This window comes from Crocodylus porosus, unplaced genomic scaffold, assembly GCF_001723895.1.
Source record: "Crocodylus porosus isolate Cpor-Errol unplaced genomic scaffold, CroPor_comp1, whole genome shotgun sequence".
Classification (NCBI taxonomy): Eukaryota; Metazoa; Chordata; order Crocodylia; family Crocodylidae; genus Crocodylus; species Crocodylus porosus.
In genome coordinates, this window is record NW_017728906.1 from 197,588,527 (window position 1) to 197,603,853 (window position 15,327).

General features: G+C 56.1%; 2 protein-coding genes across 3 annotated transcripts in view; both read right to left on the reverse strand.

The window, feature by feature from the left end:
- Positions 1-15,327, reverse strand: part of CAPN5 (calpain 5) — a 92,288-nt gene that overhangs the window by 23,589 nt on the left and 53,372 nt on the right. The gene's annotated exons all lie outside the window — the stretch shown is intronic.
- OMP (olfactory marker protein) lies at positions 6,914-7,423 on the reverse strand. The gene has a single exon (XM_019530452.1). The coding sequence runs from the start codon at positions 7,391-7,393 to the stop codon at positions 6,914-6,916; it is 480 nt and encodes a 159-aa protein (XP_019385997.1). The 5' UTR covers positions 7,394-7,423.

Here is a 15,327-nt window from a genome sequence, read left to right on the forward strand (position 1 = left end):
AAGCAGCCTTCCCAATGTGTCTTGTCCCAAGCAGCCTTCCCAATGTGCCTTGTGCCAAGCAACCTTCTCAATGTGCCTTGTCCCAAGCAACCTTCCCAATGTGCTCTGTGCCAAGCAGCCTTCCCAATGTGTCTTGTCCCAAGCAGCCTTCCCAGTGTGCCTTGTGCCAAACAACTTTCCCAATGTGTCTTGTCCCAAGCAGCCTTCCCAATGTGTCCTGTCCCAAGCGACCTTCCCAATGTGTCTTGTCTCTAATCCACGGCAGCCACTGTGGAAGAGGAGAGGAGAGCTGAGAGCTCCATGGCCAAGGTGGCTCCCAGTTTGTTAGATGGTCGGGCCATCAAGTAGTTGCGACCTGGATGCTGGGACCTGGGCTGATGCTACCAAGTGGCTTCATGCTGGGCCAGGAATAACTCTGAAGTGATGAAGGCCGCTCACTGTAGCTGACTGGAGCTGACTCTGATCCAGTGACCAAGAGATGGAAGAGCGGTTTACCATCAAAAACAGCGCCAGGTTGGCATGGGACACTTGAAGGAGTGAGTGCTCCCAAAAACCCCAAACCTGCGGAAGGAGCCATCATGCACCTGGACATTGCTTAATCTACACGGAAGTTGTTGTGAACTGCTCTCCTCCTCAATGCTGAGCTTCAGAGAGCTGGTTTCAGCATCACTTGGGAGACCTCAGAAGAGACAAGAGCCTGTACTGACCGCCTGTGGTCAAGGCGAACAGCAGAGTCAGGAAACATCACCCTGACAGCCCCGTAGCGACCAACCCTACAGGGCCTGGAGACAGGCAAGAAGCCAACACAGGATGAGTGTGCTTTCAGCTAAGTGGTGTGAGAAACACTACAGCACTTGATATTTGTGGAGGCGGGGGAAGACACTAATCACCCAAGGAAAAAAGCATTACCCTGGGACGCAGCGGATGGGAAAAGCAGTCATTTAAAAGCTGCAAATGGAGCCCTTGGCTTAGATGTGGTCTTCACAAAATTGTTTTGCTGGCACAGCGCTGTTGGAGAAAATTATCCCTCCCTGCCCCACCACCATGACTTTCCTGGCAGCGTCCCTCCATGCAGGGACAGAGCATGGGGGACATGAATTTGTAATGAGGGTTGTGGCTTCCCCAGTGGGATTTGCTGCTACCTCCACTGGGACAGCTCCGCTGATGCCCCATGCTTTGACCCTGAATCGGGGGATTTAAGCAAGTGCTTGAAAGTTAAATGTCTGCTCGGGTGCGTTCCTCAGCAGGCCTGTTCGATCTCTCCTCCAGACCTCCCGGGCCTTGTGCTGACAGACCGCTGCCCCTTGGTGTTGGGTAACCAAGGCGAGACCTGGCTTCTGCTGTGTTTCTGGTTTATCACCATTGCCCCCCTCACATCTCGCGTTTTCAGCTGCCAGTGAAAAGAGACTCTCGTGGTGCAATCCTCCCCCTTGCTGTGAAGCTAAATGTGACCGAGTCGTTGAACAAGGCTGAAGGCAGAAGGCCCCTTAGCTAGCACAGGGATTTGGGGAGAAGACCTTTCCTAGCGGCCCCACACCTGGGTACACTGCTAGATGAAAACCACTCGCATCCTGAGATGCTGCCAGCTTCCCCCGGAGCCTCATCCTCCTCACCTCCCGGCGTCGGAGCCAGCCTGCTCCGGGGATCACAGCTTGGGGGAGCACTGACACGCGTGCAAAGCTAGACCCCTCCACTTGCCACTTGTCTGCTTTGTTCCTGACCCCACGTGGGCAGGTGGATGGCAGGCCAGGGGAGATGAGGGTGACGGGTGTGCGGAGGGAGAACTGCGTTGCGATCAGGGTATCACCAGCAAAGCGCTGGTATGGAAAGTCGGTAGGACGCAGGCAGCTTGGGGGGATCTGGGGAGCCCAGGCCTGCGGCGCTGGGGTGTCTGCACCCGAAGCGATCGCTGCCGCACTGCCGCCGTCGCTCTCCAATGCGCCGAGGCGTCGTGTCGGCACCGCTCAGCGTGCCGGCACCTCCACGCGGGTCCCGGCTCTCCAGTGCTGCCCTCAGAGGCACTCCCCTCCTCTCTGCTCCAACCTGCCCCCCAGCCAGCCATACACCCCTTACCCCATCTCAGCCTCACCCACTTGTGACCCTGTTCCCCCCCCCTCCACCCCATATGCCTAGTATATCATCCTACTGCACAGCCCCCATTTCAGACCCCCCTCCCCAGCTGACTCCAACTTTGGACAGCTTCCATGAGACATTACGGGATTCAACGTGGTGCGTACCTGGAGGCTGGGGGACAGGCGCACCTAGAGGGAGCAGAGACCAGAGGCAGACAGGGAGGCCTTTGCCCCTGCACAGCTTTGGCGCTGAAGCAACGGCTGGGATCATTGTAGCCCTTCTGTCATTACAGCGCAACACAGAGGGATTTGAGGACAAATCCCAGAGCAGCCTTAGCTGTGGGGTTGCTACAAACACCTCCAGCATCCAGGCTTAAGACTTGCTTAGTAACCAGGGCAGCCAGCAGTGCCCTGACACACGCACACAGTGTGCAGGGAGGGCTGGGGGCACACACGCAGCTGGGGTCCAGCTGGTAAACGGGGAGGCATACCTCAAGTCATTTGCTACAGGAAGGTGGGCTGGAAGAGACGCACGGCGGCTATAGAAACCTAGTGGGAATGGTGTGGGCAGGGCCTGGTGGGCCCTGCTTGGTTATCTGCAAGCAAGCTGAGGAAGTACAGGCTGGATGAATGGACTGCAAGGTGGAGAGAAAGCTGGCTGGATCATCAGGCTCAGAGGGTAGTAATCAATGGCCCGATGTCTAGTTGGCAGCTGGTATCAAGTGGCGTGCCCCAGGGGTTGGGTCCTAGGGCCAGTCTGGTTCAATATTTTCATTATTGATTTGGAAGATGGGATGGAGCGCACCCTCAGCAAGTTCATGGATAACACCAAGCTGGGGGGTATAGTAGATACACTGGAGGGTAGGGCTAGGATTCAGAGTGACCTTGATAAATTGGAGGATTGGGCCAAAAGAAATCTCATGAGGTTCAACAAGGGCTAGTGCAAAGTCCTGCACTTAGGACGGAGCAATCCCATGCACGGGTGCAGCCCGGGGGTGACTGGCTGGGCAGCAGCTCTGCAGAAAAGGACCTGGGGGTGACAATAAGATGGGTATGAGCCAGCAGTGTGCCCTTGTTGCCAAGAAGGCTAGCGGCATCCTGGGCTGCATTGGTAGGAGCGTTGCAGGCAGGTCAAGGGAAGTGATTCTTCTGCTCTTTTCAGCACTGGCGAGGTCACATCTGGAGTCCTGTGTCTAGTTTTGGGCCCCCCCACTAGAGAAGGGATGTGGACAAGTTGGAGAGAGTCAAGTGGAGGGCAATGAAGATGGTTCAGGGGCTGGGGCACAGACTTATGAGGAAAGTCTGGGGGAGCTAGGCTTATTTGGCCTAGAGAAGAGAAGACTGAGGGGGAATTTGACTGTAACTCCCTGCAGGGGGGTCAACAGAGGCTGGAGCTGGGCTGTTCTCAGCGGTGGCAGGTAACTAAACAAGGAGCAATGGGCTCAAGCTGCAGCAAGGGAGGTTTAGGTTGGATATTAGGAAAAACTAGGAGGGTGGTAAAGCACTGCAACGGGCTACCTAGAGAATGTCCATCCTTGGAGGTTTTTAAGGTCTGGCTTGACAAAGCCTTGCCGGGGATGATCTAGTTGGTGACGGTCCTGCTTCAAAGCAATGGGCTGGACTAGATGCGACCTCCTGAGGTCCCTCCCAACCCTAATTTTCTATGCTTCTATAATTTGACCTACCCCTCAGCCCACACCCTGGAGCTCAGGGTCACCTGGGCCAACATATGCACCACTGACTTGCCGTTCACCCTGGAACAGCCCCTCTATTCTCACCGTGACTTTGGCATAGGCAGAGGAGAGGCCGCTTTGGAGAGTTCACCCAGAAACCATGGGGATTAGTGAGTGCTGTGAGAACAAATCAGGTAAGTCACCTCCCCAGTCCTGACACTTCGGCTTACGGGGCTCCCAAATCCTGGAGACGCGACCCTCCATTTAGGATCAAGGTTCCCAGCAGGAGGCCTGGGGTAAGTAAAGCAGGGATGCCGTCAATGCGAGTTCCCAGACCTGATCTTCAACACGATCTCCAGGACAGGCTTTCCCTCCCCCTGCCCCCGTTTACAGAATTACCAATTAGGAGACAAGACATCTGTGACCCTGCAGAAATGATCCTGTGCGGAAGGAGGAACGACAGGATGTAATTTCCTACCTGCAGGTACGGAGCAGGGCTCTCCCATGGGGAGCCCACGGCTTAGACGGGGAGGGTTTTGTATGAGATCTGGGGAGAGTATGGGCGAAACCCTCCTCTGCAGAGGACTTGGACAAGGTCAAGGCCTTGCACATGGCCAGATCCTCAGCTCGCATAAACCAACAGACCTAGGCACACACAAACACACACACTCACACACCCCAAAAAGGCCTAAACATCCAAATAAGCATCCTGCACCAGAGGCCAGCACCCTGTCTCAGGCTGTGGGCTGGTATAACTCAGCTCCAATGCAACATGGACCACGTAGCTCCAGCGGTGCATCAGTGGCTGGGGGGGCTTTCCTCACCCCCTTCCCAGGGCCAGGCAGCTGATGCCCACCAGCTGGAAGCCGTGCCCAGGCTGCAGCCGGGGAGCAGGGGACTGGGGGAAGCGATGGCAGTGCAGATGCAGCTCCCAGCTGCCTGGCTCTGATGTGGACTCGGGGAAAGACCCTGGCACTACTGCACTGCTGAAACCACTCGACCTGCGCTGGGCTGGGAGAAGCAGCGGTGGTGCGGGTGCAGCCCCGGCGTAGCTCGTTGCTGCCTGGCGCGAACATGAGCACCGGAGCAGGCATAGGCAAAGCCTCCCAGCTCTGCCAGCAGGATCCAGTGGCTCCGCGGGCCAGACGTGGCCCATGGGCTGTGTGTTGCCAACCCCTCCAAGACATGTTTACAAACTTCATGATTTATTAGAGGGAGCCAGGGGGGGGAAATCACCTAGAAAAATACTTGTGGGTTGAAACACACAGTGGCTTCTCCTTTATTGTGTATATGCTATGGGCATTTTAAACAAGAGACGCTGGGTCAATGGTGGACACGCACAGTCTCCGCTGCAGGGGATCCATAAGGACAAGGCTTTTATATTGCACTGCACACACATGCACGCCCAGCAGCATGGAAGTCAATGAAGGAATAGCAGGGTGCCCGTACAGAGCGGTGACCAGCGCATCGGTGACGAAGGCTTTGTAGTGGCTAAGGTGACACTAGACATGTGGGTGTCAGGGGAACGTGCCTATTAGAAACCCACATAAACCATGGCCCGGGGCTCCAGGACTAAACATGGGAAGCTCCTCTTCCTGTTGACTGGGTGCACTCTTGCACAAGGGCCTGGCTGTGGACAGAGACACGTGCAGAGCTTCACAGGATTCAGGGAGGCATCTCGGAAAATAGTGTCCCCCCCCAAAAAAAAAAATCAAAAAAAAAAAATCACTCAACACTTGCAGAGCAGGAGACGAATGCAGAGCGGGAGACGAATGCAGGCTGCCACTGTATTCTGCAGCAGCACAGGGGGGGACCATGGACCTGCTCCTGGTGGGACCAGTCTGCCTCCCAGCACTGTGGGGAATGCAGCTTTTTGCAGCCCAGGACAGGGGGGCAGCCCCAGCTTGCCTACCTCTCCAGCATGTTCCTGCCCCAAACCGCTGCCAAGAAATCCAGTGCCTCCTGCTCCACTTGCTTCCACCGTCGTCTGGCACAAAGTCCCAACCTCACTTTTGACAAAGGGGTGAACTCTTCCCCCTCCTTTACAGTGAAACTTTCCTACATCGGAGGACCCGTGAGTGATGAGGATGAAGCGGAGGTGGGTTTGTCACCACCGAGGCTCTTCCGAGGTCTTGGTTTGCATGCAGAGTATGTAGCTTTAGAGCAACTCCTAATGCTGTGTCCTCCAAACACTTACTCGCAGGTGCACCTTGACTGAGGACCAGGGGACCAGCAATAACGATCCTTAGCACTTCCCTAGACTTCCTGCACTCTTTGACAAAGGAGGGTAAGATAGCACCACCTCCAATTTACAGATGAGGCAAACTGAGGCACAGAGCAGCCCACTGACAGCAGTACAGCTCTGCCTGTGTCCCAGTAACGCGAAGGCAGAGAGAGGCACTTGCTGCTTGCAGGGAAGAGATAAGCCACTGAGATTAACAGCAGACTAAATCCTCAAGTTATTGCCCAGGGGTGGACCAGCGGGTCTGCAAGAGGCACAGCTGTCCTGGGGCTCCGGGTGCATTCATTTCCTGGGTGATCGGAGACACTTTTTGAGCCTGATGTTCAGAGAGGCAGAGCCCTGCAGCTCCAGCTGAAGGCAAAGCAAACCCTGCAGATGCTTCACAGGACTCAGAGAGGCATCTCGGAGAACAGTGTCCCCCCCACAAAAAAATCACTCAACACTTGCGCGGAGGCTGGCTTTGAGCTTCAAATACAAAGTACTGCTCCCTGGGGCTGTCCCTTTCTTCACAGGGCCACCGGCTGGAGGGGGCTTGGAGTATTTCCACCGGACCTTCAGCTTCCAGGCAACGTGGCTGGCTGGGATGGACCAACCAACCAGGCGCGCCTGCTCCCCGCTCAGCCGAAGAGCTTGCAGGGCTGAACGCTAGCAAGCGACACGGCGCTCTACGGCTCCCAAAGCGAGAGCTTGCTCCGTCACATCGGCTGCAAGCTGCGGCACGCGCCAGGGGACGTTTCTCCGCGGGCGGGTGGGGGGGGGGGCCATTTTACTGTTACTTGGCTAATCTCAACATGATAAAGGTCAGCTGCCTGTCAATGGGACACTGTCCCTTTCATCAAAAAAAAAAAAAAAAAGAAGTGACTGATCAAAGCATAAAGAAAGAAACACGGAGGGAGAGATCCCAGGCGCCGGGGAGCTGCCCAGGATCAGCCTTTGAACACGATGGAGCATTTGAGGTGGGCGGGTTCGAGGCCATCGGCAAAGGCCAGAAGGAAGTACATCACCTTGCGGATCCTGGCCAGCTCGTTGAGCCTTTCCCCGAACTCCTGGGCGTCCGCCTCGTTGTACTCCACCTCCTTGACCTCCGGCTTCTTCCAGAAGATGCCAGCCGGCTCCAGCAGCTGCCGGGTCATCAGGTTGGTGAGGTCGGGGGTCCAGTGCTGGGAGATGCCCGTCACCGTGACCTTGCCGGGCTTCCCCAGCCGGACCCTCCAGCGGAGGAAGCGCAGGTTGTGCTGGCGCACGAAGTCCACGCGGTAGACGTACTCGTTGGGCCGCAGCAGCTTCTCGCCGTCCTGCGGCCGCTCGCTCCTCTGCTGCAGGCTCTGCACCCGCAGCCGCATGCACTTGGTGAGCTGCTCGTCCAGGGCGAAGGGCAGCTCCAGCTCCGCGGCGCCGGCAGCCATCGCCTCTGCTTCTCTCCTCCCCGGCTACCTTCTCGGCAGCGTCTGACTCTCCGAACGGGCCGCCCTGGGAAAACAAATGCCAGCGCCCTGCCTCGCCGGTCCCAGCGGTGCTAGGCAACCCGGGTCAATGACGCAAAGAGCCCTGGGGGGTTTCCTCTGGGTGCCCTCTCATCTCATTTGCTGAGGAGGAGCAGATCCTGCCACCGCGCGCTAATCTGTAGGGAAGGGATCTCTAATGTCAAGCTCCCTGACGACCGCCCCCGCGAAAGCTGGAGCACAGTTGTTTATAGTGAACCGAGGGCTCCTGCAGCCAGGCCATCGTGGCAAAGCGGGCGTGGGGGGGCAGCAGGATGCCAGGGGGACGTGGCTCTCAGGACCACCTGTTTTTTTTCGTGGCCATCCATTTGAGGGGCCACGCCAGGGTGGGAGTGGCAACCTGGCCCTACTGCATTTGAAGTGGAGGGGTTGCTTCCCGTGACGAGGCAGGTGCACGACGGGCTGGCAGCACGTCCCCTCCACCCCCCGCGGGTTGGGGGGCTCCAAAAGGCAGCATCCCTTGGAGGGAGGTTAATGCTGCCCTGGCCCCTCAGCCCCATCAAGCCAGGAGCCTGATCTCCAGGACTTTGCCCACGTGGGTGGGAGCAAGCGCGCTGGCTCCGTGCCCTGTGAACGTCACGGGACAGGCCTGATGCCGATGAGTCTGTCCTGTCCCCTTGTGGGACAATCAAAGGGCCCCACATTTCAATCATCAGAGCGGTGTAGCGCCTGCCAGGGCACGGTATCACCATGGAGGATACCACAGCCTCACATCCTAGTACCGTCAGCTCACTACTCACTCAGGCTGTGCGAAACACCACCGTTTCGTTTCGATGCCCATTTCACCGTTTCGACAGGACGGTGCTTCGTTTCGTTGTTGCATTTCGTTTCGAAGCACTATCCCGTTTCATTTCGTTACAACTGTTTCGACGTGTTGCCTATAGGCTATAACGGGGAATTACAAAAATGCCTAAGACGCTGTCCTTTCTTGCCTGATTTGGATGAAAATGGCAGGGATCGTATCGCCCCTTCTGAGGGCATGAAGCCTGCCAAGTTTCAAGGAGATAGGTGCAGAGGTTTCTTGGAAACTGCACCTCAAACTGCAGAAAGCAAAACTCATGACACTCGCCGGCAGTGGCAGCCTGTCACCCGGCACGCAGATCCAGGGGCCCGCACCCCCCGGGAGGCCTGTGGGGCCATGCCAGACTCCTCCCGGGGGTGCGGGCCCCGGGTCTGCACCGGTGACAGGAGGCTGCTGCTGCCACCTGGGACTGGTGCTGGGCGCATCCTGCACCCAGCACCGGGGAAGACTGAGGCTGCCGCTGGCCTTAGGCTCTCTCCTGCCTCCCGGCACCGGGCTGCTTCGAAACTCGAAATGTTTCGAGTACCCTCATTTCATTTCCAAGCTGTTTTGAAGCTTTTCGTTTGATTGCAAATTTGCTGTTTCGAGCAAAGCCCTACTACGTGCAAGGCTGACACGCAGCCATGCACCAGCATCTCTCCGCCCTTCATCATTTGCCACTGGACCGACAGGGCAAAAGTGCTCTCAGATCCTATTACTAAAGAATAAAGAACAAGAAAAACAATCAAGAGCTCGTGCGTGAAAAGCCACCAAGGTTGGGAGCTCAAAGTCCTGGATCATGTGACCGTGAACACTTTGGAGCACGTCACGTTTTCACAACTGAAAAGAGCCAGGACCAGAAGTGAGGTCTAAGAAACCAGCCCCCTTCCTGCTGTTTGCTTCGCTGGTGTGCTAGCACATAAACAGCTTTGGCAGCAACTTTTCAACCAGCCCAGGGGTTTGAAAGTTAAATATGCATTTGATTACCCTGGAGAAAATGCCAGAGCTGTGCTGCGCACGGTAAAGGCGCAAGGACTGTGCAGAGAGTGATCTGAACTGCCACCGGTCTTTGACCTCCTCGCCTGTCAATGAAACAGGGCAGGACATGGTGGGTTGGGGTGGGGGAGTGAGGAGGCTGTGCTGGTCCTGAGCGTTTCCCCTGCCCGGCGCTGAGATTTCAAGCTACAAGCAATAGTAGGATAATGCAGCGGGAGCATTCAGAGCGCTGCTCTTGTTACAGAGTCGTTCTTCCCCGCACGGCATGCCCCTCGGTGAGGGTCTGAACACGACCCTGTGCTGAATCCTAGTCCAACTTCCACTGAGCAACCCGCTGAGCTCCTCCACACATCAGCCACAACCCCCTCGTCCTGCAGACATGCCAGTGAAGGAAAGGGAAGTGCCGGGCAGGCCACTCCCGGCCAATGCCAGGCCATTCCCAGCATCCCCTCCTGGAGTTGAATGTGGGACGATCTGACCGGACACAGGATCCTCCTCATGAAGTGGCCCAGAGCTCGGATGCCAGGCTCCCTGCCATCCATAGGAAGCCATCTCAGGGGCACGGGCCACCCCAGCACAGATGACTAGTTTCCCCCCAGCTAAATGCTCCCAGCCCCTTGAAGACACAGAGGGAATCCACCGGGGAGCTAATGCAGGGACTCTTCTCTACCAGGGTGCCGGGGCACTCTGGGGTGCCACCAGATCCTTTGAAGGGTGCCCTGAACTGTGAGGACATAAGCAGATAAGCTAAGCACGTAAGTGCAGGCTCAGCTTTGTCCCTGCCTGGCCCCTTCGCAAGAAGCTAAGCACCTGTAATCTATGAATTAGCTTTTGAAACTGGTTGATGCTCAATTCACAAAAGCTACGGAGTGGGGGGACCTCGAGTCCCATGAGGTCGAGAGCCACCGAGCTAATGCCACCATGGGCTGATATTCCTGTAGGGCTTTGCGGGAAGAGGTGCCTCCGATACCCTTTTCCAACCTTCCTCATTTTGATCAACCGGTGTTTTGGTGGCATCCATCACGGCAGCCCCCCAGGACCAAGCCGCCGGCAACACACACGTGGGAAGACCGAGGCTGCTGCCTACCCCAGCCACCACGGCTCTCTACCCACTGCTAGGAGGAGGAGGCCCCAGGGACTCAAAGGCACGTGGCGCGTGACACGCGCGCTCTGCCGAGGCAGAGGATGAGTCGGAAGCTGCTTCCCAATTACATCCATAACAGGCCTCCCAGGGACCTGGGGGGAGGAAAGGAAAGTGCATGAAATGGCAGTCTCCTGGGGACCACGCAGTGCTGCTCCATCTTGTTCCTTTGGAGGAATTCGTCCCCCAGTTCAGCGCCATGGAAAAAACTCTGTTTATCGGCCCTCTCAAAACCCAGGGAGCTGCAGACACTTTTCACCCTATCTAAAATAGAGCTGTGGGCACAGGAGGTCCAGTTCTGGTCTCGGGCTGGTAAAAATCCCCCATCCTTGGAGGCTTTCAAGACCCGGCTAGACAAAGCCTTGGCTGGGATGATCTAGTTGGGGATGGTCCTGCTTTGAACAAGTGGTTGGACTAGATGACCTCCTGGGGTCCCTTTGAACCCTCGTCTTCTATGACTTCATGATTTTCTATGATTTTAAACCATAGATCAATGAAATCAAACCAGTGTTGGGGCAGAGTCTGGCTGGACACCTCCAACCTGTTCCTTCGGTGACCTTGACTATCTAGGTGAACATTTCCCCATACCCTGGAGCCTCGATCTGGGTGGGTCTCTTTTGAGTCTAAAGACGGAGGGGTTTGCTTTCTTTCTGCTCTGCCTCTATCCTTATATTAGCTGATTGATTGGGAACAAATTCTGCGATGATAGTACACAGCGATACGCTACTGTCCCTTCAAACAGTTGGTGAACACCACAGTGGTGCTCACCACGTCCTCCAGTGCAGGAGCAGGCAGAGGCCGGTCTGAGCAGCAGCGTGCCTGCAGAGACACCTGACACGCGTGTGCTTGTGTGCACGTATATAGTAAATGTAAGGCAGGTACTCCACTTATCGGCATAATGGGCAAGCGCATAATTCCTGTAACAGCCCGAAAAAATGCCAGTCCCGGTTGTTGCCCACTGCTTAGATTATAACAAACTGGTTGCCTGCTTGCTGGTTAAGTGCACAAACCACTTAAATGTATCCAGTTTGTAAATGAATGGCACAGGACTCCAGTTAATTGCCCCAGACACAGCGAAGGGGAAATAGCTCAAAGTGCTGCTATTAGCAGCTTTGGAAATGATGGGAACTACTTGGCGTCTCATACTTACTGCGCATTGCCCGCAGGTCATGGGTGGCTGTGCTGATTTTGGAAGGAGCATGGAGCAAGGAAGCACTCAGTGTAAGGCGGTGATTACCAGTCAGGGTGTTGCAGTACCCCAAGGTGCTGCACGATCCTTTTAAAGGAGCCACTGAAAGGCATGCATGTAAACACCTACCCAATTCACAAGATAAAGCCAGAGATTTCAAACAGGACTCTGCAGCGTCAAAAATACGCTGACCTCTTGCGGTTTTCCTGAGCTCCTTGCAACAGAGGAACTGCTGTATTATTTTTGCACTGTCAAGAAATGAGCATAAACTTCAAGACGGCGTTTTCCAAGGGGTGCCTCGAGTCTCACGTGGCGTGCCTTGAGTACAGCAAAGGGTGCCCCGAGTCTGAGAAGGGGGAGAATATGTTGTGCCGCTCGCGCCATTCAAATGCCAGTCCCCATGGGAAGCACCCAGTCGAGAGATCTTTAGCCCCAGAAAACAGCCTGGGTTGTAACAGCTGGACCCCCAACCTGGATTGTCTCCTGCATCCTTCTTGAAGGCTGGGTAGTGCCAGGATGCAGGGGTTGGGTCAGCCCACTGAAGGAAGGGTGGTCATATCCAAGTGTGGACTGAAACAGCCTCCAAATGAAGGACCGACTGAACCCAGTGGTCTGTGCTGGAGCCGTCAGGCCCCCTTAGAGAAATCACATGCTGCCATGGCAGGCTGTGCTGCAAGATTCCCAAACCGCTTGGGGAAACTGAGGCACGGGCCTGTGAACAGATGAGCCTGAAGTCACCCTGGGCAGAGCTGGCCACAGAGCGCAGCTCTTCGCTCCAACTGCAGGACTCCCCCTCCTCCATACCTGTGTCCCTTCAACAGGCCAAACCTCAGGGGAGCAGGGCTCAAGGAGGGAAACAACCCCTTGCCGGACAGGGAAGGCCATCCTCCATTGTCATCAGTGGGCTAAAGGACCACCGGGGCTCAGAGACCTCACCCAAGTGGCTGGGACCACACTCAGGTTAATTATTCCTGGCTTGGTCAGTGTCTCCTTAGGTCTACGCAGCCGCTTTGGTCCCCACGTGCTCTCTTAGGCACGGCGATGTTCCTAAACCCATAGCCCCGGCTCACCGAAACGATCGTCCTCAGCCACCACAGAGCACTCGCCGTAGGGAGATCTCAAAGCACCTTACAACGGCATCGTTTCACAGACGGGGAGACTGAGGCAGAGGTGGGCACCGTCATTCAACGGGCCACTAGCAGAGCCAAAAACAGCACCTGGGTCTCCTGAGTTTCAGCCCAGTGCTCAATCTGCCAAGCCAGGGCTGTCCAGGGCTGGAGGCTGCACACCCCGCAGTGTACGCTCCTCCTGGGCCACGTGCCACGTGGACACCCCTTCTCTGTATGGCCATCCCAGGCCACAGGCTCCTCTGGCACCGCAAGCTTTCACAGCCTTGGCACCTGGGGCAAGAAGCAGAAGCTGGAGGAGAAGGGGGGAGCCCGGAGACCCCGGCTGCTGCTGCAGCCTGGGCAATGGGGGTGGCCAGGTGAGAACCCGGGGCCAAAAACTAACCCCTCGTAGGCCACATATGACTTATGGGCTGCCGGCTGGACAGCCATGGGCTAAGCCACATAAAATCGATTAAGGGTGATGGGTGCCCCTCTTGTTCTGCAAGCCTTTCCAAAAAGGATGCCTCAACCAGGCTGAGTCAAATTCTAGCAGCCTTGTGATATACCCCAGGTCAGACGAGAGGATCCAGTGCTTCCTTCAGGCCTTAAAAAGCCAGACTCTCACTGAGGTGTGGATCTGGCCAGATCCCCTAATGGCTACAACCTGGCCCAGGTTACTAGGAAGATGAGGGCTCAGACAGGATCCTAGCTGCTGCCCCAGGCTTGAAAACAATCCTGTCCAAATAAAAAGAGGATAAAAGCAGCAGGTAGGTAGGGGCCCCTGGGAATCGCTGGCTTGGAAAATGATGAGCTACAAACGCACACAACACAGCGTGCCAAGGGAGGAGTTGCGGTGAGACCAGTGAGCTGAAATAATGAGCTCTCTAATGGGCCCCCAGCCCTGGTCCTCCAGGGCAGGGCTGGAAGTGAATGGCAAAGGGGAAACGAGGTTGGTACAGCGCACTTGGCCTCCTCCAAGCACATTTTAAACAACAACGAACAGCAGGGATCTTGCATCACACAGAAAAGGGCCTGAAAGGCTGGGAGATGGAGGGAGCAAGGTCCTCGCTGACGGTCCAGAGCGCGCCTGGTTCTCAGACCCACAATGAGCCCGCAGGGGACCGCGACACTCGAGCCTGCTTCAAATACGAACCCCCAAAGCAGAGCTCTGGTTCGCTTGGTGCTAGCGGGCTCAGCCGACCTGCTTCGAGCAGGTCTAACCAGGTGCTAAATGGCGAGTGTCGAGCTTGGGCTGCCGCATCAGAAGAAAGGGGAGATCAGTGGAAATCTTAAGCTGCGCTGGGCTTTGAGCCGACTCTTACCCAGCACATCCCGTGCTGCAGCAATGAGGGCCTGTACAGCAATGCCGCTTAGTCTATATTGCACGACCCCCCACACCCCAGTGACAGGTTCCCAGCCCACGAGAGACCTCCGCTTTTAGGAAGAGGGCATCCTACATGGATGAACAGAGCTGGACTAGAGGTCCCTTCCAGCTCTACGATTCCCCTGGGATCCTTGATAGACAATAAGCAACCTCCCCAGAGAGCTAGAGCACAAGAGACGCTGTTAGAGACCACCTAGTCCAAGCCCCTGTTCAAGGCAGGCACATCCCTATCCAGACCATCCCATATGAGGGTTGTCTAAACAATTCCTAAAACTCCAGAAACAACCATCACACAACCAGAAGGAACATAGCTCAAGGACACTGACACCACCCTAACCTGCCACAGGTAAAGCAAGGGGACAAGGGCATTGTCAACATCCTGCCACGGCGAGGATGTTATATATACTTGATAACCACGGAAGAGAGCCAGACTCCCTACTACAGAGCAAGGCAACCCTGCCCCATAGTCGGTACCCATCGGACCACAGGGGAAATCCCTTCCCGACCCCAAAAGTGCTGATCGGCCTGACCCTGAGCAACGGGGCAATGCTCTCTAATCAGGAAGTGCGGGGTTTCAGTTCCAGCAGGAGCACGGGCCCGCTCCAGGCAAAGGTGCATTAGACTGCAATCCAGAATTTGAGGGGAAGGCAGCAGCAAAATGTCTTTCTGGCGTCATCCCAGCCACACTGCCAAGATCACAGCCAGGACACCAGGACTTGTTGCATCTCTAACAACAGACCAAAACTGCAAGGAGGAGCAGCAAACATCTCCTGAAGTTAACCCAGCTAATGAGCTGCTTGCCTCGAGCAGAGCCCTTGCAATACAGGGGCGAGCTCAGATCAGAACAGCCGAAGCTCGTGCTGCAGGGAGTCAGGTGCCCTGCTCCGTGACCAGAGACCCTGCACCCTCTCCCAGCAGCTGTGACCTGGCAGGGCTGTGATCTGGGCAGGGCTCCACCTGAGCAAAGTTAAAGCATCATGCTAGGGCACATGTGCTGCTTCCCTCCACTGCCTTTAGTGGGCACTGGCACCAGCACTGGGAAAGCCTTGTGCCAGCTTCTGTGTGTGGCACAGCCCGACTGGCACCTGGAGCCTTTGCCTTTCTGAACAGACCCTTGCTCAACCTCCTCTCTTATGTCCTTTGCAACCTCCTCTCCTATGTCCTTGTGCAGGGCTAAGCCACGGTCCTTGTTTGTTAGCTGTGCCATCTCCCCTCTCGAGGCTGTGGTAGGAGGAGCA